The 23,360-nt window shown below is 44.1% G+C and overlaps 1 protein-coding gene across 18 annotated transcripts in view; it reads left to right on the forward strand.

Annotated features, from left to right (window-relative positions):
- Positions 1–23,360, forward strand: part of Erc2 (ELKS/RAB6-interacting/CAST family member 2) — an 883,982-nt gene that overhangs the window by 669,619 nt on the left and 191,003 nt on the right. For 15 of the 18 annotated variants that reach the window (XR_004389747.1, XM_032918652.1, XM_032918651.1 and 12 more), the window contains one exon: positions 278–412. Coding sequence is in view for 17 of the 18 variants with exons in the window: in XM_032918652.1 (XP_032774543.1) it covers positions 278–412 (135 nt within the window). In the remaining variant the exon portion in view is untranslated. Of the gene's footprint in view, positions 1–277; positions 413–14,484; positions 14,758–23,360 lie in introns of those variants that run through there. The other 3 variants (XM_032918666.1, XM_032918667.1, XM_032918668.1) reach the window with 2 other exon arrangements.

The following is a 23,360-nucleotide window of genomic DNA, read 5'->3' on the forward strand; positions in this document are numbered from 1 at the left end:
TCTCTTTGACTATACCTTACGATGTGTTTGTCTCCCTCTTAAAAAGTGCATTGACGTGTACAGGTGTTACCTAGCTAGCTCCAAGGGAATGATTTAAACTCCCTTTACCAAAGCTAATGGCACAACTCCTTTACCGCATTTCAATGTGCCTAAAAATGAGAACTTCTGGATTGATGTAAATGGAGCAGTCCTTGTAGGTGCTGTCATTGTGCCCTGTGCCTATTGGGCTTGTCGTCTAGCTCCTGATGGCGTCTTCCCTGCTTTTCCTTCTGCACAGACCCAGAATAGAATGAAGCTGATGGCAGACAACTATGACGACGACCACCACCATTACCACCACCACCACCATCACCACCACCACCGGTCTCCTGGGAGGTCACAGCATTCCAACCACAGGCCCTCTCCGGACCAGGTCAGTTTCATTGCTGCTTACCTCTAGAACCCCTCTTACGCTTTGGATATTTTAAGATAAAATAAATAATCCTCGAGAAATAATAAACAGCATAAAGTGATACGCTCTTTGAACTGAAACTAATAGCTTTGGTATTTATTTCCATCACTCGGGGAATCTAAATGTTTTCCTTTCTCCTTCCTCTTTAAGGTTTTGTCTTTTCTTGTTTATACTATACATTTTCTTTCCTCCCCTCCTTTCTTCTTTCCTAGATATGCAGCTTGCTGCTGGCTCATATCTAGTGACTAGTTACTTTGGAAAGTGCCTTTCCAAGATTTAAAAGAAAGCCCGAGATTCCCAAAAGCTTGGCAGCCAGAGAAACCATGAATTTTCTGAGCTTTCTCCTGCAGAAGCTCTCAGTGGTGTGAGTTAGTGGTGAGGTTCAACACCAAAAGGAGGCTCTGTTTTGCTGCCCTTTTTGTCAGGGACGTCAAGGAGTCCAGTTTATTTGGTTTGGAGCCTATCTCCTCCTTGACCAAGTAAAGCAAATGAAAAGACGAAATGACAAAACCGGAAAGGAAAAAGAGAAAAAAGCCTGCAGTTTTCAACTGGGTCCACACTCATCTACTATGCAAAAAAGTATACTGTCTAGTAATAAAACTCCCGAAGGTGATTCATATGCAAATTACCAACTTGGGTGCAAATTAACCAGAACAATATAATCAATATGAGTAGGTTTCTTTTCTTCTTTTACTGTTCCTTTGTAATGTTGGATCATAACATGGTTTGTGCAATAAATTCCATGTGATGGGTGGGATTAGGTAGGGGCACAGGATCTCCTGTGGAAGCCAGAGTACCTCAGACACAGGCAAGAAGCACTGTGGTATTAACTGCATGTAGAGAGCACATCCAGAGTTTGCTTGTTATCAGAGGCCTCTCTTCTCTCCCTTCATGCCATGGGCATCCCAAAGAAGCTAGTTAAGGTCTAGTCCTTAAAATGTTTTGTCAGAAATAAAACTCCAGGGGGAGCCAGTTATATAGAACACAAACCATGGAAATAGTGACCTTTGTACCCTGAAGAACTTACCCTCAGAGACCCCAGCACTGCAGAAGGTTGCCTTACACGGATTTGAGGATTTCCAAAGCCATGTGCAAAAAGGCTCCAGTGCGTGGACCGTAACCTCTGAAACAGCCTAGAGTCTGGTGACCTTGAAAGTAGAAAGAAAGACTAATTGTATGCCGTGACCTTACATGTCCTCGGTTTTGTTCGGTTTTATGTATCAGTTTTTGCCCCTGCCACCACATGCCCACTCCTGCTCATCCTAGCATATCTGAGATCACTGCCCTTGGTTGCTGCCCCTTGGCACACCGCCTGTTGTTCCTTGGCATTCTCCCATGACTAGTCAGTGTGAGGCTTCCTTGGCATGAGGCCCGAAGACCTCTCTTTGGCTGTCCTCCTGAACCAAGAATGTCAGAAGGCCACCCTGGACTTTCCTCTCCCCAAGACACAGTAACAGAAATCATGGAAGGATACCAGGAAGAGCTGGAGTAAGTCAGCCACAGACATGTTGACATAACAGAGACATGTGTCCTAACATGCCCTGCTGGAAATGGTGACCAGATCAAATCTGTCTGCTTTGCGAATAGTACTTCTCACAAAATCTCAACTCCTGACACTTCTCCATGGACTGGCAATAGAGTGTCTTGCCTGTTCAATTGCTCCCTCCCGTGTCTATATCATTAAAGGTTTCCACAGAGCAGCCATGGTCCTGCAACATTGAGGCTCCAAAGTTTGTCTGCCTGACACATGCCCTAGGGCCCTTGGACACGTCTGCAGTTAGTGAATGCTTTGAACAACACTTGGGCACAGGATTAGAACCTACATCCTTCTTCAGGAAAAAAAAATCCCATGCTCCAGAAGGAAGGCTACCTGGCTAGACTTTGGTTACCAGTAGTTTGCTCTGTCAGCCAATCCCTGGAGCAAATGTCACATGCCAGATCTATGTAGAGCCTAGAGGAGACCATGCAGGCAAAATAAAACCCTGTCCTCACAGTGCTTGCTCTTCAGACCCAGCACAACAATCTAGGTCCCTTAGTGTCTACTTACTGTTTTTTCTTGTTCATGTCGATCAGAACAAGATAGATGAAAGGCTGATGTTAATTAGGGCCATGCTTTCTGCGCTTACAGTTTATGGTAGAAGCAAAATGGCCTTACCCAGAAGGGGAATTTTACAATTTCCAGTGAGCAAAGGAGAGTTAAGCATGGACCTCTGCTGTGCTGCTTGGTGGGCACTGGAACTGGACTACTAGAACTCCTGTGTGAAATTCCCTGTTAGACCATGGCCTCCAGATTTAGAAAACGGCGTCCTCCCCTGCACTTGTATCAATGACCTAATATCAATGGGGGCATCGTTAAGGAGCTCAGTCACAGAATGTAGCACTTATGAAAACCCACAAAGTCTCTCCCATCTGATCACCCCCACCCCCATGCATGACTCGATAGCGTGGTGTACAGCGATGCCCCAGAGGCTAGAGCTACTCCTTAAGAGAAACTGAGAGCCATGTGTTGGAATGTGCCGTCCTGACAGTCTAGGCAAGGAGCTAATTTGTGTGAGATTCCGTTTGATGTCCACTGTGCTCAGTCAGCTGAGCTGACCTAAAGGGAGAAGATGTCTTCCTGTGAGTCTTCCAGCCTTGGCCTTCCCTCAGGGTCAACCAGCTGTGTCTTCAGGACAAGCAGCCACAAACCCTTGCCCTGGCTTCCTGAAGTGGAGGACAAGATCTGAACACATGAAAGCGAGGAACTATGAAAAATCAGTCACTTTGTTACGTGTCCAGAGAAACTCACTTCCCCCCCCCCTCAGGAAACACAAGTATTGCCAGGCACTAGCAGAATTATATTTCTTTTCCATTTCTCTCCTGTCCCTTTGCCCTTCACTGTGAGTTTTTGATTTCTCTTTGAACGAAACTGAATCTAAGCATTTTAAGTCTAAACTCACGTTTCCCCAAGTAACAGCTAGAACATTAGTCCCATGAGGGACGTCTTGGACCACGGTAGGCCAAGAATTTCGGGAAAGTAGTGCACATTTTAACTCTGTCTCCTGGCCTCACAGTCCTGTTAACAGATCAAGGGATCTAAAGTGGCATATAAGAGAGAAAGCTCTATAATTTTATTTAATCCAGTGTTTCCCAGACTTATTTGATCATGGCTTTAATTTTTTTTTTTCCTGCAACATCTGTGCTTTGAGAAATAGTATTCTTGGGCTATCAGGTAAAAAAAAAAAGAGACTACCTAGTTTAAAACAAGACTGATCCTATTTTGAGCAGTACCTTCATGGGAAGGAAGAGATTTTAGGCATTATCCTTAGTGATTAACATAGTGGAAAGTGGGAGTGCCTCTGCTATTCATTTCCTGGGGAGTAAGTGGTCTCAATACGAACAGTGAAGATTTGAACTACGGGAGCCATTTATGGTGAGGCCACAGAAATCAAAGCCAGTGATAAATACACTGTCCCTCAGTGAAGCACAAAGCAGATGGAAGGGGATGGGGAGGATTGGAAGAAGCAATCAGAGAAGTCATGGCAGAGTTTGAGTCAACCACCTAACTTTTGCCTGAAAATGGGTCAGGATCTAGAGGCCAGGAACCCCAGGATGACTCCAGTCTTCAAATATTTCCAAGCAGAAAAGAACATCCTAACAATGTAGTAATAATGTAAGAAACCTGCTTAGGCCAAGAGGTAGTCACAAAGTACAGAAGAAATATTTCCCATGACATAATAAAGATCAAAGTAAACGAACATGCTAGAGGCCCACTAGTGATTCAGCCTTTATTGACATTACCAAGATTGGTTTTTTCAAAGCCAAGTGGTAACACAGTTTCTCCTAAATGCCCCCTGCATGTACAGCCATCAGTATTGTCTGTTATTTAATTTAGATAGTACTCTTCTCTGCCTTAAAGCACACTAGTGAATCTTTCTGCCTTGGGGCGCATCTTATAACTTTTACTGTCCCACAAAAAGGCATATTTTAGTAAACTCTTTTCATTGCCTCTTGAATTTATTCTAGTCCCGTCATTGAGAAAGCTGCATAGCACAGTGGAATGGTCAGGTCAGGTCAGCCTGCCCGTTGTGTGCCTATGAATGCCCACGTTTCTATACTGGGTGCTGAGTGGAATTGTTAAATCTTTACAGGCCCAAGCGTCCCTGCTTGCTCGTTCTAATGCCTGTACATGGGAGGAACCTGATACTCTGATTATAGTGTAGAAGTGGGATGCAGGACCTGAACATTTTAGACCTGGAATAGGCAACACTTTCTGAAGTCCAGGAGAAGAATCTTCTGTCTTCTCCTGCACCCTGTTCACTGAATGAAAATACCCAAGCACAGGAAGTAGAGGCTAAGTGCGTTTTGCTACCTAAATGATTTCCAGATCTTGAAATTTTAAATCCCTATTTCTCTAGGAGGGGACATAGATTCTACAAGTATGGAGACATAATACTTATTAGAATTATAAAAATAATAGGTGATTGAATTCTATGTTAATGTTCTTTTGTCTCTTGCAAAATATGTATATATCTGTCTGACCGCTGAGTCAATGTTTCCTGAATGACCTGTTCACTTAATATAAATGAAAAAGACGGGCAGATGAAAGTGTCCCTGTTATGTAGGTTAAAAAGTGGTATTTGGAGAGATCATCCATGATCTAAAGACACATAACTGGACTGGAGAAGCATCTCAGTGACTAAGAGCTTTTGCTGCTCCTCTGGAGGACCTAAGTGCAATCCCAGCATTGAGTTGAGTGGCTTAGAACAACCTGCAACGCAGCTCTAAGGATCCTATGCCCCCTCTGGTCTCCATTGGTACCTGCACTCACATGTACCTACCTTGCCCGCTACAGACATGCATACACAGACACACATAAATAAGAAATTTTTTAAAAATCGGTATAAAGTCATTAACAAATAAACACATGAAACTCAAAATCTCCCAGCTCAGGCAAGTGCCTCTAAACCCTTTGGCTGCCCATATAGATTTTGCTGTGCAGATGTGTGCTCTCCTGGCCAAGTCAGCTCCATTATTTCTAGAATGCAAATGTGTTTTTCCTTCCCAGCTGCACTGTATAGTACATTTTATCTAGTAGTGTGATCTTTTCCCCCAACACTGAATTAAAATATCTCATCAGTTTCTTTCCCATTTGCCCCCACTTTTGCTGCCCACAGTCTAATCTTCTGTGTTGTGTTCTCATTCCCCTCATTCCACTCCCACAGCATTTTCCCTGCCCCCCCCCTTTATGCTTCTATATTCTGGCTGTTACTTTGTTGATGAAAATAAGAGTTCTCGCAAGCTCTGCTATGGCCATGGGATCACCAGAGAGTGTTTCTCAAGTAGAAGCAGAACTGACCCAGAAGGGAGTGTCCTGTGGACCATGGAACACTCTTAGTAGATGACTACCAGAACCCATACTCCACTGCACACTTACCTTTGAACCTTGACACACATGGGAGCCGAGAACAAAGGAGGGGTCTTCCCCCTCACTCCAGGCCTATCTCCCGTTCAAACAGGATATTGGGGTATTTTCAGGTAGTGACTAGTCCTGGCAGATGCTGGCTTCCCCCCCCCCCCAGTCCCGTTTTGAATTCTGAGTTTTGAAGGCTTGTTCTGCAAATCTATCCCCAGAAAACTGATTGCACAAATATTTGGCCCACTTCAGTTGGCAAGTCTCCAGACTCTGTCTTCCGCTACAGTGATCATTGGTCCTCTCTCCGCTGCCATTGGCTACCGTGAATGCTCCCAGCATGCCCTGCCTCTGAGCTGTGATGCTTTAACACAGAGCCTGACGCCCAGGGGACAGGACCTATGACCTACTTCAGGGACTGCAGCATTTATTGCGTTGGTTTTGAGCCTCCTAGATCCCAAATGTGTCCTCATTTCTCTTTCCCCATGCCAAAGATCTCTAAATTTGCTTTAACTGGAAATAAGAGGAGAGGTATTGCCTTCTCGCCCTTCTGCCTCACATACAGCTCACACCTGAGCCTTAAGTACCTGCTTTAGGGAGACTACTCAGGCTCCTCAAAGCATTCCCATGGAAGAGGCATTTGATGGCAACTAGACAAATAGTCCTCCTTCCAGGTCATGGCTGAAGGCAGATGACCTATCCAGGCCCCAGAGGCTTTCTGTCTGGCAAACCCCACAAGCATCCCTTTGACATTTGTGTGCAGTCCATGTGAATTTGACAGAACCACATCCCCAAAGACAGTCAGTCAGCAGTTCCCGTCTGCCTTCTGGTCCCTATGACAAAGCCATTGGAGAACCCCAGAGACCCCTCTGCCCTTTGTGAAATGTGAGACTGGAGCCTGTGATTGGAGTCCACACAGTAGAGTAGCCAGAGCAAAGCCCTCGGAGTTCTGACAGAGTTCAGTGTGCTCCGTGGCCCCCAGAAGATGAATTCTACACATAAAGTTGTTATTCTTAGCTTTTGCTTAGGAAAGGAAAAAAAGAATTTATGTTTTGAGGTTAAATGGGTGTGGGGCAAATGTATACACGGAGTCCTGTGTGTATATATGTATGTATCGCTATGTGTCAGGGTGAACTGAGTATGTCTCCACATATGGAAGAATCTCACACGATCATGTTTAGCTAGAAATTTCTCTCCTCTAGATGTGTGTGTATATTTTCATGTTTACTACCTGGAAGAAAAATTTAACCACTGTGTATCAGATTCACAAAAATGTAATTACAGAACAGCAGGGGTGAGGGGTAGCAAGGAGTGGGAGGGAGGGAGGAGAAAAAGGTGGAGAGGAGAGTGCAAAGAAGGGAAGAGGAGGAGAGGAGAGATAAGACTCTAGTCTCACTCTAATCATTTCTAGTTCTGCATGCCCCTTAGATCACACGTCTAAAGTTTGCCCGAGGACAGCGTTTTTGTTGTCTGTTTGTTGCATGTGTTGCACATTCGATTTCATGGCCACTTTCTGAAAGAAGCCTTGACCTTTGACTTCACAGCCAATGGCCCATGAAGAGCCCTCCTCTGGGCACTGCTGTTTATTGGATGGGAAAGGGGTTCAGAGGTTCCAACCACTGGCATTCCCAAGCCAGACCGCTCTGAGCTAGAGCCAGTGATAGCCTCTATGTCCATGGACCGTATGCCTAAGAGCCCCTTGCTTCTTTCCCACGCACTTCTTTGGCCAGAAGTAGATTGGAAGATATGGTGTTTAAAACTCAGCAGATCGCAGAAACACACATGTGAGCTAAAAAGAGAGCACAAACACCACCTTCCCATGATCTTCCCAATGCGCATCAGAAGTTCTCAAAGCCACTAAAATGTGTGCCAAATGGCCCGTGCCATCGTCTCAGCGTTGGGAAGGAAAGGTGGAAGTCTATTTGTTTGCTTGCTTTTAAGAGCAGAAGTTCTGCAGTGACACTCTGTGGGGCCACAGGTAAAGAGGAAGTAGGACAGATGCTGCTGGTTAAGTGACTCTTTCCTCTGCTGCAAGTTGCACGCTCACCCAACCGTCCCGGGCCCGGGAAGAAGCAGGCTAACAGGCACTGGGAAACTGGCTTTGCAGATTATTGCCAGAGCTCTTTAATCTGGGTGTGATGTTAATTCCTCCTGTGTAAGCACATGAGGCAAGCCCTGATAAACCCTGCAGAGATGGTCTTAATGTGTGGGAAAAAGAACATAGCTGCTTGGTGTGATGAGATACTCTGACAGAAAGGGGTTTCAGTCAAAGGAGGCTAGCACCTATTCAGGATTCTGCTCTTACTCCGTCTAGGGCAAAGCAAGGCTTTTTCCCTTTGCTGGTTTGTTTTAGTTTTACATTGTGTTTGTAGTATTAGGGCTTCATTAAGAGATTTGTTGCCCTGTCTTTCCAGTCAGTAGGGCTTCCAGGCCCAGCCCACACTCCCCAGCCTGTCTGTAGGTGGAACTCAGGCTTGGCAACATCAGAGGCTGGGTTCTCTTTCAATGTGCTGCCTTAATCCAGTCACATTTGTCTAACAGGCGGCATGTCAACTCTCTATTGAAAGGGGGTGGCCAACCTTGAAGTGCTGGGAAGCCGGGAAATCCATTTTATATTGCTGAATACCACTGCCTCTCTCCCACCCCCTTTAACTGATGTAATAAGGATCATCTTTGACTTACACACTCCAGGCACTTGCAGCTCTTCAGAGATAAGGGAACAGCTGAGGAAAAGAAGCCGGAGGCATCTTTTAATATACACTGCACTCACTCTCAAAGCCTGGAAGTTATTTACACACACACACACACACACACACACACACACACACACACACACTTACAAAACACTGGCACCGGACACATTCTGATTCAGAACGAGCTGAGGAGGAGCCTCTAGCTTTGTGCAGCCTGAAGATATTAAAATTAAAATGCTTAAGCATGGCTCTCTCAGTACAATTAGCTTGTTTCTATACATGCATTGTCTAGAATGTTGTTAGGGTTACATCAAGAAATTTGTTTATTCATGGCAAGAAAGTCCAGAATGCCCCCAACCCAAACGATGTGCCACGTTGGGAGTAGTTGAATTTTCATTCTGCAATGTAACTCTCCCAGCAGCCCACGAAGTATGGGAGCTGCATGGATCCCACTTCTTCCTCTGTAAGCAACTAAGGAAAGTAAAAAAAAAAAAAAAAAAAAATCTAGATTTGGTGGCCCACCAGCCAGGAAATAATCCAACCAGAGCCATGTTCAAAACATAATTTTTACTGTGTTTAACAAAGCCAAGTGTTAATGACTGATAGGTGAGGGAGCAAAAATACAGCCTGTCTTCACGCCTGTCCCTTTTTATGGCTCTCTGGCACTGGCTCGGCTTCTAGCAGATGTTGACTTTGCTCTCCCAAACAATATTATCGGCCAATAGAGAGCTTTCCAGCAGTTTCCTCTTCAGCCCAGAGAACTGGATCTGTTCACCAGGGACTGGCTTCTCTGAATTTCTTTCTCTTGAAAGAAATATGAAACGGTTCTTTTACGGCATTACAATTTTTTTAGTGAGTGCCCAAAGATGCCAGGTTCAAAATGGAGGAGAAGGGCTATCACCAAAACATCTATAATGTTCTTGGCGGCTTGGCAAGAGTGTCTCTGTAGTGGCCTTGCCCCAGGCTTTCTGAGATCCCTTCTACTTGGGTCCACCCCTCTCCCCTGAGAGGTGCCCTTGTGAGCCTTTTCAAGCATGGACCGCACCAGGCATCTCTTAATCAGCCAGAGAAGTGTCCTCCTTGGCTAGGAAAGATGGAAAATCCAGAACATTCCGTGGACACACGGGCAGCGACCTTCACCTCAGCAACTCTAGAAGCCAGGCAGTATTCTCTCACAGCGGGCTCAGTTTCAAAAGCAAGAACAAAGCCTACATCCTTGCTCATTTATAAATATCTGGTTGGCTCCTGTGGCTGAGAACCTTCCAGAGGGACTGAAGACACTGCCCTTCCCAACAGGGATATGGACATTTTTGCTGAGGCAGTGCTGTTATGGCCATGTGAGCAAGTTCCATGGCCTGTGAGGACCTTTTTCTGCCAAGAATAAAAGAACAACCCCTAGGTTGTCGCATCATACACCAGCCAGGATCATCACCTTTTGGGGAGGAGGGCAGTGCACACTCCAGAGTTCTTCAGAGCTGAGCTACACAGAGTCAACCCACACCACCAAGGGAGATCCAACTAGGCTCTCAGGGGTTCATCCCTGGCAGTCAGAACTTCTGCACTTGAGCAGTGTGGAATTTTGCCTTGGCTCCACAGCACGCTGCCTGGTGTCCTTTTGGTGGTTTGCCTCGTGTTCCTGTCTGCTCAACTTCCTATACCTGTACAAAAAAGCTACCTGACGCCTGTGTCTCGGGCCCATCTTGAAACTTGGTGGAGAAAAAATAGAAGGTTGTTGGCACTCTAGAGGAGGCCTAGAGGAGGCACTGATAGCATCTATACCTACAACAGCAAGAACATGTATGTGAGCCTGGCTGGGGAGCACGTCTGCCAGTGGGTCCTGCAGGTGAAAGGAAGTGGCAGTCAGGTGATGAGGTCACAGCCATCCCTTACTCCCTCACCTGGGTAAAGATCTGCTCTGCTGGCGTCCCCGGACAGGACAGATAAAAGACGAAGCAGTCTTTAGAGGGAAGATTTGGACTTAAGCTTCTGCCATCCTGTTTGCCTACATGCACTCTGCAAGTAGACCTGTTAAGAGGACTTGATTTTTAGGAATGTAGGCTCAGCACATGTTATAAGCCCCACACCACAGCCCTGCTTTTGTGACTTGAAGTGCCAGAGAAGCTCTGATCAAAAGTAGGAGTCAGGGAAAGTCTTGAAACGGTTCACACTGACCTGATCCCACTCAGTGAGATCTGAACAGGTGAACAGGAGGCTGTTTTACGTTCCCACAAGGAGGTGGTTAAGTTCCCATAAGCACCATGAGCTGTTCACTGAAAGTGTCTCTCCCTTGACTCCACCCTCTTTTCTAGTTAAGATGGGTATGACAATAAAGTCTTCATAAGGAACTTAATCCTCTAGATCTAAGAAAAAAAATCAATCTAATAACTCAAGAAGGACTACAGACGTTTCAGAAAGCATGCCCAGGGAGAGGCTCGGATTTGCCTCCCTGCTGTACCTAACATTTAAAGATAGAGACCAATTAAAGGCTTAGCCCGGGTTGTTTATCATGTCAGGCTATCAGGTTCCTGTTCAGAGCTTTCTTGATGAGCTAATAAATGCCCCTGCTAACACACATACACAACAGCAAGCCTTTTGACTTGTCAACAATGACTTAGTTCCTCTGCTTCTAGATCTCGTCATCAACAAACCCACAGTGAGTGGCCCATCCAGGCAGGAATTTGTTTTATCTCAGTCTTTAGAGAATCCCATTAGAGACAGGCATCTGGACTGTAGGCTTTCCATCCAGGCCTTTTGTCCAGCACATTGTCCTTAAAGCCATAGATGCATCCTGGGGTTGTTTGACATTTAAGCCTCCCCTAACCTGGGAACTGGCTGTTTTGTGGTCTTTCTTCTCTGGGCTTCAATCCACAGAGCGTGTTCCCAGCTTCAGATGCTGTAGACAAAAGCAAACAGATGCCTGATGGACCAGAGCGATCTCTTCCCATCCAGATATCTTGGCAACTTCCGGCAGAGCATTTGCTCACAGAGGACACACCAGGGATCAAACGCCAGTCAGTGTCTAGAAAAGCCACTGCAAAGTAGATCTGGAAACAGAATCACCAGAAGAGAAAACAGCCTCAGTCGATGCGTTTTTAAAGCTCCAAGCATCCCTGAATGGTGTGGCAGCAAGCTAGGGATCAAGCATCCTTATAGGTTTTGTTGATGTTTGTTCTTGTTTTGTCTGATCTCTGGTTTTACATTTCTGTCGGGTAAGGTTTCTGAAGAGCTTAATATTTGCATAAAGAGAGGCAAGCATGGAGCAGTCAGCCAGCTGCAAATGTTTGGAAGACACGGGAGAGGCAGCCTCTCGGATTAGCGCCCGCATCTTTGTTTTGTATTCCTCAAGTGGACACTCACTCTGACCCAAAGCCCTTGGCGATGAGGGTCAGTTCACGTTTATGAAGGCAAGAAAGACAAGCAATGGCCTCCATTTACCTTTCTAGTTTTTTTTTAAAACCTGTTCAACGTTGAAAATGAACTATTTTAAAATACATAATATTCTCAGCTCGTGAGAGGAATTTGTCCACATTTCTACCATGTTAACTGTTCGCTGAGTTTATATTGGGCTGTCATATTTCTTTACTTTATCCACTAGCGTACAAGACGTGAATCTCAACATCTGGTTTTTAATAACTCTCGACATCTGGGAGCTCCTTCTTATTCCTATGGTGGCCGAGGAACAGTAGTGATATTGGCAGTGTATATTTTCAAGCTACAGCCCCTGTCTGTTTCAATCATAATTAATTACCACTCTTTAATGTATTTAATTTGCTAAAAGTGATTTGCATTGGACCACACTTCACTGTTAGGGAAGCAGGGGCAGATTTTGGTGGCACTGGCTTTCTTTTTCTTTTTCTTTTCTTTTGAAATTGAAATCCTATACGAATGGGCTTGGAGCAAACTCCATGTAAATGTGCTGTTGGGCTTTAAATGCAAAATGAAATCCACTGCTCGCAAGCAAAGTTATTTGACAGCCATTTAGGAAGTGGTCAGCGGGGGCTGTGGGCTGCATTTTACAGAAAACCGCCAATTTTGTTTTGTAACTGGCAAATTGTAGCATCTTTCCATGCCTGGGAGTTTTCCTACAGAAGTGACTTTGGGGATCAAGAACCTTATGATGAAAGTCAGAGAATATGTAAACATATTCAAGAATATGTTTACTTACACACACACACACACACACACACACACACACACACACACACACACACACACACTGAAAAATTCTGCATTGAGTTGTACAGGTTGCTAAGTCCTCAAAGCTTACTTAATGCTACCCTGGAGTGTCCTGCTGGAAAGTTTTCTTCTTTATTAACATGAAAAGGAACATCAAGTCTACTTTTCTCCAGAAATAGAGGGGAAATTCAGTGAGGGTGACAATACACTCTCCTCAGTCCTAGAGGAATAAAGAAGTTACTGCCAGAACACTGGCTAGTAAATACATACAGTCCCCCAGGTTGATCACTTGTTCTCTGCCAGGATATTCCTACTGAAACTCCCAAGTGAAGATTCATACTGATTTCTCCACTTCAAACTCTCCTGATTGACTCAGGTCCCGTGGGGGATTCTCAAGTTTTGTGAAACACTGATTTTTTTTTTTATTTTACTTTTTGGCAGTCTGAAGTCTCTGGACCTTTCTTCAAAATAATATTTTAAATGCATAAGAGAAACAAAGGGGGTAAAAGCTGTATTGGGAATCAGTTCAAAGACTCTGTGTCTTAATCCTCAAGTAGATAAAAAATTGTCTTGGCCTACTGATGTATTATGAAACCACATACTGAATTGTGTGAAGTTCCTGGTCTTGGAGGTCTAGGGTAGTGGCATTTACGTATGATTCAACCTTCTACTCCAGCCAACCCCTACAACAGCACAGCCCCTCGTGTGAAGGAACCGTCCAAGTTACCTTTCTCTTTCTAGTTTTCAAAACAAAACAAAGCAAAGAATAACAACAACCACAAAACCCCAATCCTGACAAACTCTGCTGTCTCTGGGCTGTTGTGAAAAGCACCCTGCTCTCAGATGATGTGCTGGGACAACGTGCAGACCACGCTACCTTACCTGCTTGTTCAGATACACCCTGTGACAAGGAGACTTGTTCACAGCGGAGACCTTGCCATAGAGAATATTATTGTCTTCAAGAATTTGGTTTCCCTGCTTTATTGGCTACTTCTTTACAAGAAGAAATTGGCCAGAGCTATTTCAAAAGTATTTCCAACCAGAATACAAGCCAAATTGTTTTCTGTCTATCCATAGCTGAACACAATGTTAGATTAAACAACATCTTTTCTGCAAAAATTCCTCAGAGATGAAAATTTATACTCTTTTTTAAAAAAAAACATTTTTGATTGTAAAATCAATTGTTCAACATGTTTACACCTTTCTATATGCCAAGCACAAAATAGAACCCAACAATTAAGACTATAGAGTGCTGGAAACATTGTAAAATAACCAGTGTGAGTTATTACCTGCTAAAGAGTGTATTACAACTAAGCAAATAGTTTTTTTTTAATTCTTCATCAACTTTTATTGATACTTCAAGCTTAAGAGAAATTAAGGGTATTTGATTACTGTAATTACTTCTCTGCTTACTTTAAAGGCTTAATCCACTCTTTAGGCATATGCAATTCAGATTGCATGCTTTCCAAAAAAATAATCATCTGCTAATGTAGACTAATTTTAATCTCCTAATCCAATCTTGACAGAGTCACAGCTTGAGTGGGTGGAATGTTTTTGTGTGGGGTTACCATAGATACAAACTTGGTTATGCATTGGACAAGCCAGTGAGGTGGAACTTTTAAGTTACTACATTTTTTTTCCTTGCTCTTTAAAATGAAACAGAATGTGCAGATTCGTGTGCCTTTCAGTGCACGTCGGTGTGACTAACCTTCTCTTCTTTTCATTCTGGCGCTCCTCCTCTCTGTGCTCCTCCCCACCTCGGGCGGCCGCAGGATGACGAGGAGGGCATATGGGCATAGCCGGGCCTGTAAACCAAAGTTCCAGTTTTGTTTTGAGGGGTGAGAAACCATCTTTTCTATCATTTCTCTTTAAAAAAAAAAAAAAAAGCAAAAAAAGATTGCATTCTAGTGTTGTATTGTGTGCGTGTTCAATTGTGCTCGCTGATGTTTGTGACTGTGTCCTGTGTTTGCTACTGTGTTCCATGAGCGCAGAATGGCCGCGTGCTCTGACCATTCCCAAGAACCCAGCCCATCCCACCTTGCCTCCCTGCCCTCCCATACCACCACATCTTTGTTTCTGCCTTGTTGGGCTGGGTTTAGCACGGTCCAAATGTTTCTATATCATTTCCAATGTAAACTGTGCCCTTAGGATTTGTATACAGTCTTCTAAGGCATGACTGGAAACTCAAAAGGTTGACGTAATTCTCCAGTCGAGATTTGCAGTTGACTGCTTGCTTTACCAGATATACCAGTCTGTTGTGACTCTCGTGTCCTTCCAGTCCTGTCAAATGTTTGGCAAGGGATAAGGACAATAAACGTATATATCTTAATGGAGCTGAAATGGTCATCTCTAAGAAGCCCGTTGGATGGATTGTATTGTCCCTTCTGGGGCAGTTCTGAAGAAGACATAGGATCAAGGCGTAATCATCACGAATGGGTAACTGTAACTCTTCCAGGGTTAGAACGGCTGTGTTGCTGTAGGAGGTCTTACTGGTATTTAATCTGTGGCTTTTTATTAAAACTTGTGCTTTTAAGAGGATTTGCATTACTAATGATATCAATTTTATAGGGGCTTTTTGTTTTTGAAAAAGCTGATCTTAGCAGTGAATTTTTGTTTTCTGTACTGTAATTGAGTAGGCGTGTGTATAAATACCACACCGTTAGAATTAGAGTACGGACCTCCTGCTGTTGGGAATTGTTCTCTGATACACCATGAATGTTTACCACTGAGTCATAACTCCCTAGAGTTGGTGACATGGGTCTGCCCTTCAACTTGATGACACTGCATATGTCATTTTGTTCAGAACAAGGGATGGGGTAGACTTTGTGTTAGGGTAATTTTTTTCTGGTCAGAAAATATTCCACATGCAGGTCTTTGTTCTGGGGTAAACACACAGTGCCAGGGAACCAACATTGAGACAACTCTTTGAATAACGAGATGCGTGTGTTTTCCCAAAGCCTGCTTCCTGTATCATAGCAGTGCAGTTCGTGAAAATTTAACCCTGAACTGGTATGGTTCACCCTCAGGGACCAGTTTCACTTCTTTGTTTAACCTGCTGTGAGTCTCATGGATGTGCCAGTTGGTTGTGGTGTTTTCTGGAGGGGTCGGGCATCTATAAGCATAGTAAAGATGTCACCGATAGAGCCACGTCATGCCAGTAAAGCCTATAGTTCAGAACTCTCGTCTTGTCTTCCTCCTGAGTGAATGGGAAGACAGTATTGGCATGAACACCATAGATGCTAAGGTGATCAGGAGGAAAGATTGTCATTATGAGGAGGTGGGGACACCAAGACATCATCAACAGCAAGAGTCAAAACTTTAAAAGCCTGTCTAGGGACGACATGAAGGGAAACATAGCATTGGAAAGATATGACATAGGAAAGCCAGTAACAGGTGGACTTACCTAGGACAATATTAAATGAAAGGGGTTTCTAACATTGAAAAGCAAACATGGGATATTTACCATCACACGTGACAAGGATGTGTAGGCAAAGGATGGTTCTACAGATTGGGGGATGATCTTAAGGGGCCTGGTGCTTAGGGCTCTTCTGTGATGTGCTCATTTTTGCAATAAGCAAATGTTAGGGTGCTAGGCTGTACTAATATCTCTTCTGAAATGATGACGTTTGTCCTGCTGTTTCCTGTGTCCCTCTCAGAATAAAACCAGCTCTAAGATTCCTAAAACATCTTGTTTCACTCAAAGCAAGTGCAGAGAATAGTGTTTAGTCCCTGTCCCTTATTGCTCTTTTAAGTTCTCCAAACACTGGGCATCCCAGAAAAGAACTGTCTTTAGAAAATTAGTGGATATATTATTCCACTTCAGTATGGTGCAATACATTGTATAGACTTCTGGGGGAAACTGTTCTCTTTCTTTAGGACTCCTTTAAACAAGTGTGCTCAGATATCCTCAGACTTCTAAAGCTGTGTCTTTAAGAGTTGAAATAATGAGATGCTGGGGAGATCTATTTTTGAACAACCATCACATGTTTCTAGTTGTATTAACATCTTTCGGGTCTAAAGAGACATTAAATTTATAACTAAAGATGAATAATAATGGTGCATTTAAAAACGAACTGTTTTGAATGTATTGATTTATAACCCTTATAAAAAATTATATCCTGCTCTTTGTGTATGCATCAGTTATATGCTTATAACAGCATTGGAGGGCTTTGCTTGAAACTTGAGTCTTGGTGCTGAAATGAATTATAATTTAGGCCAAATTGCTCTAGAATTTATAACAAATCGGAATTAGCATAACAGCCCACCAGCTCCTCCCTCTATTGCCACTTCCAAATGGGAGGCCCAGGCCTGATTTATTTGTCTTCCCATGATCATCCAAGAGTGGTGTTTTATGAGAGCAAAGTGTACTTGGGAAGTTTGCTTTTCTAAGAAGTTTCAATGGTCCCTAGAATTAACCTTGCCTCCACCTTTAATCCTCACGGTCAGGCTTGGCTTTACCATACTGTGGCCAGTACAGTTCCAGGGCTTTGTACTTTGAAGGGCTGATGTCAGCACTGTGAACTGCTTAAGATTTCCCAAGGAGGAGATTCTACATTTTCATTTTGTAATGAGTCCCACAAGCTCCATAGTCATGGCGGCTTGTACTCCACATGTATTTCTGCACCCTCTGCCTGGTTTCTGCTCTGCGCTCCCTTGCTCTCCCCACCTCACCCCAGTTATTCGAACATCCCTGTTTCCTTATGCCTAGGTTCTAACTAGGGAGTGCCTTTCCAGCAAGTTGTCCTCACAGGCGTTCCTGTGGTGTGTGTTTACAATCATTGTCCTTGGACTGTGCTCCTCAATGCATGCACTTTTAAATGTGCAAATGTGTGCAAGGAGCCTGAACCCTATCATCTCCCAATTTCACAAAACTAGAAAAAGAAGCTGTTTCATTCTCAGGGCTTTCCTTTGGGAAACCCCCCAACAAATAACTCTTCATCTCCATTGATAAGGGTGCTTTTTTTAGGGTCTTAAGTAGTACTCTTTATCTGTAAACACTCGAGGAGATGGAACTGTAGGAGACCAAGTTAGGATACCTTGAGATCTAGTGCACATCTGCTTTGAGTTGTTTGAGCTCTTGTTATCTTATAATTGAGCAGGCATTGAACATCATTTTTTTTAAAATCATTAGAAAGGAATGCCTTTCTCTACGCAAAGCATATGTAAATGTATAACCTGGTTGATACAAATACAGATGTAACATTAACAAGTTCTGGTGTGGGATCATGACGCTAGGAGATATCTCTTGATGCAAATGAAGAATTGGAGGTTGTGAGGTATGATCCACAGATAAACCGTTTAAACATAGGCAGAGGCCTTTACACATGGAAGCAGTGCTAGAAAGGCCAATGGAACTCCCAGCACATCAACCCCCAGGGAAGATGGAAGAACAAGGGAAGGGATGTCCCACTGGAGTTATGGAGTTTGTACAATCCTTGCTTCTCTTTGCGTACAGCAGACCTGGAGTTGGAAAAACGGAGTGGATGGATGCAAACCTTCCAAACAGCCTCTTGCCCTGCCTCTTCATCTGGGGTTTTTCTCCCGCTTCTTCTGTGGAATACTCGCTAGTGCTTCTGTTTGGGTTAGAGCTCCTATGAATATTGGACTGATGTAATTGTACCCTGTACTATTGAATATTTAAAAATTCATTCATTCATTCATTCATTCGTTTGTTCATAAGTTCCCTTTTACTTACTCATCAAATAGTTCTTGGTTACCTGCAAGGATAAAATAAACTAAATGTGATGATCCCCCATGAATCTTACCATGTAATTAAGGAAAATAGAACATAAATGATTAAACACATTAGTAGTCATCTTACAAGTTTTGATCATTGCTTGGGTAGATACGAGGAAGATACAGATCATAGGAGGAAATCATTGGATAAGGATATTCCGTGAGTTTCCTATAAGAAAGTGGGTTTTAAGCCAAGTCTTGAGAGTCAAGGTATACCATGTGCACGTATGTGCTTAGGAAGTAGTTACAGGCAGGAGCACAGAGAGCTGGGAGCAGGAAGACCTTTGTGGGAACCATAGCTCTTGAGTAGAGAACAAAACAGAGAGACGAGGGCAGGGAGATGGGAAAGGGCGAGACCACATAAGGCCTTTGAGGCCAAAGAAAAAGCTCAGACTCTAGCCTAAGAAAAATGAGTAGACACTAGAAGATCTTAAGCAGGGCCATGACATAATTCAAATTTTGTTGTAGATGGATAACAGCCTTGGCTGCTATGTAAAGGCAACATTTTCACAGCAGAAGGAGAGGCTGTTCCATCGTCTGAGAGAATTGATGGTGCTGACCCAGGGCAGCAGCAGTGCAGATGCAGACAAGTGTACAAGTTGGAGAAGAGACTAGAAAATGAAGCCAGGAGGACTGGATGAAGAGGTCAGAGAAAGGATGAAACGGAGAAGGCCTCCGTGGGTGTCAAAGCTACAGCGGCCTTTGGAGGGCGGAGGGCTGAACAGGGATCCAGTGCTCTCTTTCCTCCAGATGTCCAGTCATCTTAGCCAAGGCACATGGAGGCTTCTGACCTGTACTTTCCCACTTGCCTGTGCAGCGGCATGGGAATCCTTAGCCTCTTGTTGCAGTGATATGCAAGCCGAGTTTAAAGCATGACTAAAGTCCAACATTGAGGCTACAGCTTCTCCAACTCTGAAAAAGCAAACTTGACAACCGAAGATCGCCAAGAAATGTTGCCTCCTTGAGGCACAGGCTGGCAATCTCAGCTACTTGGGATGCTGAGGCAGGAGGATCGCTAGTTCGAAGTTATCCTGGGTAACTTAGTGACCTCTCTATTCAAAATAAAAATTACAGATAAGAACTCAGGTTATAGCTCAGTGATAATGTGTGTGCTGCTGTACACAAGGCCCATGCCCTTCTTCCGCATCACACAAAGCATTAATAGTAGTAATAACAATAAATAACGGGATGAGGAGATGTGTTTGGAGAGGGTATTCTGCAGAAAAACAAAACCCCAGAGGCTGTAGGAGGCCAACAGGTCCCTGCAGAGCAGAGAACAAAGCCACCAGACTTCCAGCTGTCTGTCCTCAAGCATGACTCATGGGGACTGTCTCTGATGCTTGGCTTCCCATGCGGGTATGTTAACTTGAGTGTTATCAATATTGTTCTGCAGAAGAAGATTTCAACTCTCTCTGCAAGACCCAGAATGAGAAACACCCAGAAGCAATTTTGAGATGTTACAGAATAGTCAGGATACTGTCTCTGCTTCCAGTTGCAAAATCAGTTTCCGAACAAAGGGAGATAGTTTTAAGCTTCATTTCTCTCCCTGTTGCTTCTATCTCTTTTTAAATTATTCCTCTGGAAGCATCTATATATTTTTATCACCTATATGAGTAGTCAAGCTACTATTTCAGAGGCAGAACTTGAACATCCCATTCACGGTCTTTGAATTCCATGTTTTATTGGGGGGGGGGAAGCTGTCTTCATTTTAGTCATGGAGACAGGTAGAGAAAACAGTACAGGTGTCATCCTGAAAGGATTTAGGGTTATTCACACCCTTTACACTGTGTCATGAACCCTGCAGAGTCTACAGACCCAATGCTATGATTAACAGACATCCATGTGGATGCGGGCATATCCTTCAAAAGAGCATCTGTGGTGCTCTGTAGACTTTCAGAGGTCTAGGGAGAAACCACTCCCCTCTAGGGACCAATTTGATTTCTGAATGTGGGCAGGCCTGGGCTCTGACCCAGCATTGTTGGCTAGGCTGAGTGACCCGTACAGGTACCTTAATGGTCTGGTTCTCTATTTCCTTTTTTGGGGGGTGAATGTTGTACACAGCTCACAGGGCTGTACTAGGGACCAGATAAGCTGAGCTAGGTATGTGCCTCACCATGCCTGTGGCTCAGTCCTAGGTAGATTATCCATGTACTTTTTGCTCCTGGGCACAGGTAAGTGTAACTCAGTCTTCCAGCTAAGGAAAGTGATGGATACCTTGGGGCTAGTGAACTGGGCAGGTGTGAAAAAAGGTAGAAGAAAGGAGACTGAAAATGGAAAATCAATTCTTGTAAAGACAGATAAACCCAAGCTATCTCCATGTTTCCTAGCAGGCATGTTTGCCCTACAAAACACGCCGGTTCCAATTGCCTTTTGTTATTCTTATTTTGTTCTGTAGTTGATACTTGAATTTTGCAGAATTTTTGGCTTGCCCGTGGTTTTAACCAGGGGTTTCTTTCAAGTAAGAGGGAAATGTAATGAGCGATGTGAAAAGCCAGTGAACATTTAATGAACAGTTGTGATGCAGTGAGTTGGAAGAGAGCAAAGGGCCATGAGGTCTCAGGCCTGCTGTCCCTGAGCGCCAATGTGCGGGGCTTAGAGCTGAGGTGGCAGACCTCCAGCAGGACAGAGAAAACAGAACACTCATGCTGTAGATGTTCTGGAACTCGGTAGTGTTACCTGGTACCTGGCATGGTTGTGCATATTGACTTAGATGTGATCACACACTTAGAACCCGGAAGCTGGCTAAGAGTACGTAGACAAATAGTAGTGATAAACGACCTTAGGCTAGACATGGGAGGGAGCTGGCAGAAATTATGGGTTTATGCTGTACCCTTCCTCTGCCAGGGATGGCGCCTAAGGAGCTCTCTGCCCGCCCACCCCTCTCCCTTGTCATTTGTTTCATTGTGTGGTGGTCTGGTCTTACTTAACCTCTTTATTAATGATCTGTAAAGGGGCGTAAAGAGCAAGTGAGGGAAGCCACAGATGACACTAATTTGGGAGGTGTCGGAGTGAGGTTAGAAAAATCATACAAATGGCCCAAAGAAGGGTAAGAATGCGAAGAGGGGGCACAAATCCTGGAGGAATCCAGATGTGCACATCTGGGGAAGTTAAGCCGAGATGAGCAGGTGGAATATGAAATCCTGAATTCTGAAAAGAGGGGGGAAATCCACACATTGGAAAAATCCAGCCTATACATGTGCCATGGGTTAGAGCAGGAGGAGGTCCCAGAGTCAGTGCTGAGGGGTGTCAGGGTTACTGAGCCCTTACTGTATTGGTAGATACCAGAGCAATCGGTTTGATCACTTGTAACAGTCTTGCCTCTAATTTTTGCCTTCTAGTTAGGACCTCATACATTGTATGTGTTGTTTCTCAGAGAATTCACTGATCCCAAAAAGATGAAGATTTTACAGAACAGAGGCCCTAAATGGGGACAGGACTTCATTTTGTCTTGTGCAAAGATCTGAGTTCCCCACAGTATCAAGCAATTTCTTTTCTTTTCTTTTCTTTTTTTTCTTCTGTGTAAGTTTGAGAATATCATTTCCTTTTTTTTTTTATTGTATATTTTTATTTTATTTCAAATGTTATCCCTTTCCCCAGTTTCCCCTCCAGAAACCTGTTATCTCCTCCTGCTTCTACGAGGTTGCTCCCTCACCCTGTCCCTCCCACCTCCCTGCCCTGACTTCCCCTACACTGGGGCATCTAGCCTTGACAAGACCAAGGACCTCTCTTCCAATTGATGCCCAGTAAGGCCATCCTCTGCTATATATGCGGCTGGAGCCATAGGTCCATCCCTGTGTATTCTTGGGATGGTGGTTTAATCCCTGGGAGCTCTGGTTTGTTGATAATGCTGTTGTTCTTACGGGTTTGCAAACCCCTTCAACTCCTTCAGTCCTTTCTCTAACTCCTCCATTTCAATGATAGTATTCAGGATTCCTCCTGGGGGAGGCTTGCCAACTTAGGAAAGTGGCAGCTCTTGCCTTGCCTTAACCATTGTTGCTAGATATTCCCAGAGGTCACCTTTCAGCCATCTCACTGATGGACTTTGTCACAGGCTGGAGCATAGCTTTCTTCTTTGTTCAGTCTCAACTCCTTTCAAACATTTCCACAAGCTCTCCAACAAATGAGGAAGCCAGACACACCCACACTAAGCACGAGCGGCTCCATGCCTCACTGGTTATACCAACCAGAATGGTTATTTCCCCTTCTACTTCCCTGTCTCCCTTGCCAGAAGTTCCCACATGAGGTACTCCCCACCCCTTTCCTGTGACTTCTTTCTGCCCTCAATTCATATTGAGATACGAATATGTATTCCTTCCCCCTTTGTTTTCCAGAAAGTACAGTGTTAATGGAAGAACAACTATATACAGCAGCTGAGAGCTTCTACAGAGCAAGGCCAAGTGGTTCATCCTTAGAGGATAAGAGGTCTGGGTTTCAGGGCCTCATCTCTAGTCAGATCCTGTTCAGGGACCACTGGGCCATATTTTATTTACTGCTGGTCTGAAAGCCATTATAATGTTTTAAAAAATTACTGAAAAGACCCTGAAGAAGGCAACTCTCCAATCCTTTCAGCCCTTCATGAAGGTTCCTGTGTGCCTAGCACACAACACTGAGCATGCTCATAAGTCAGGCCTTACTTGTGAGTGTGTTGGTTGGAGGTCACAAGGTATAGGCAAGTGCAGATTCTGGCCGTCCCCAAGAACAATCTTAGGACCTCTGTCAAAGTGGCAGGACTGCTCTCTTAGAAAGATCTAGAAGAAAAATTGTTATATTCTTTGGAAGAGGAAAGGTCATGTCTCTGAACCTGGCAAACCCAGAAAAAAGGAAATGTCACTTGTGACTAAAGACATCTCAGTGAAGTTCGATGAGAGGAAACCCCAGGACAGAGTTCCAGAGTGACAGTTGCAGTTGTCAC

This window comes from Rattus rattus, chromosome 13 (genome assembly GCF_011064425.1).
Source record: "Rattus rattus isolate New Zealand chromosome 13, Rrattus_CSIRO_v1, whole genome shotgun sequence".
Lineage (NCBI taxonomy): Eukaryota > Metazoa > Chordata > Mammalia > Rodentia > Muridae > Rattus > Rattus rattus.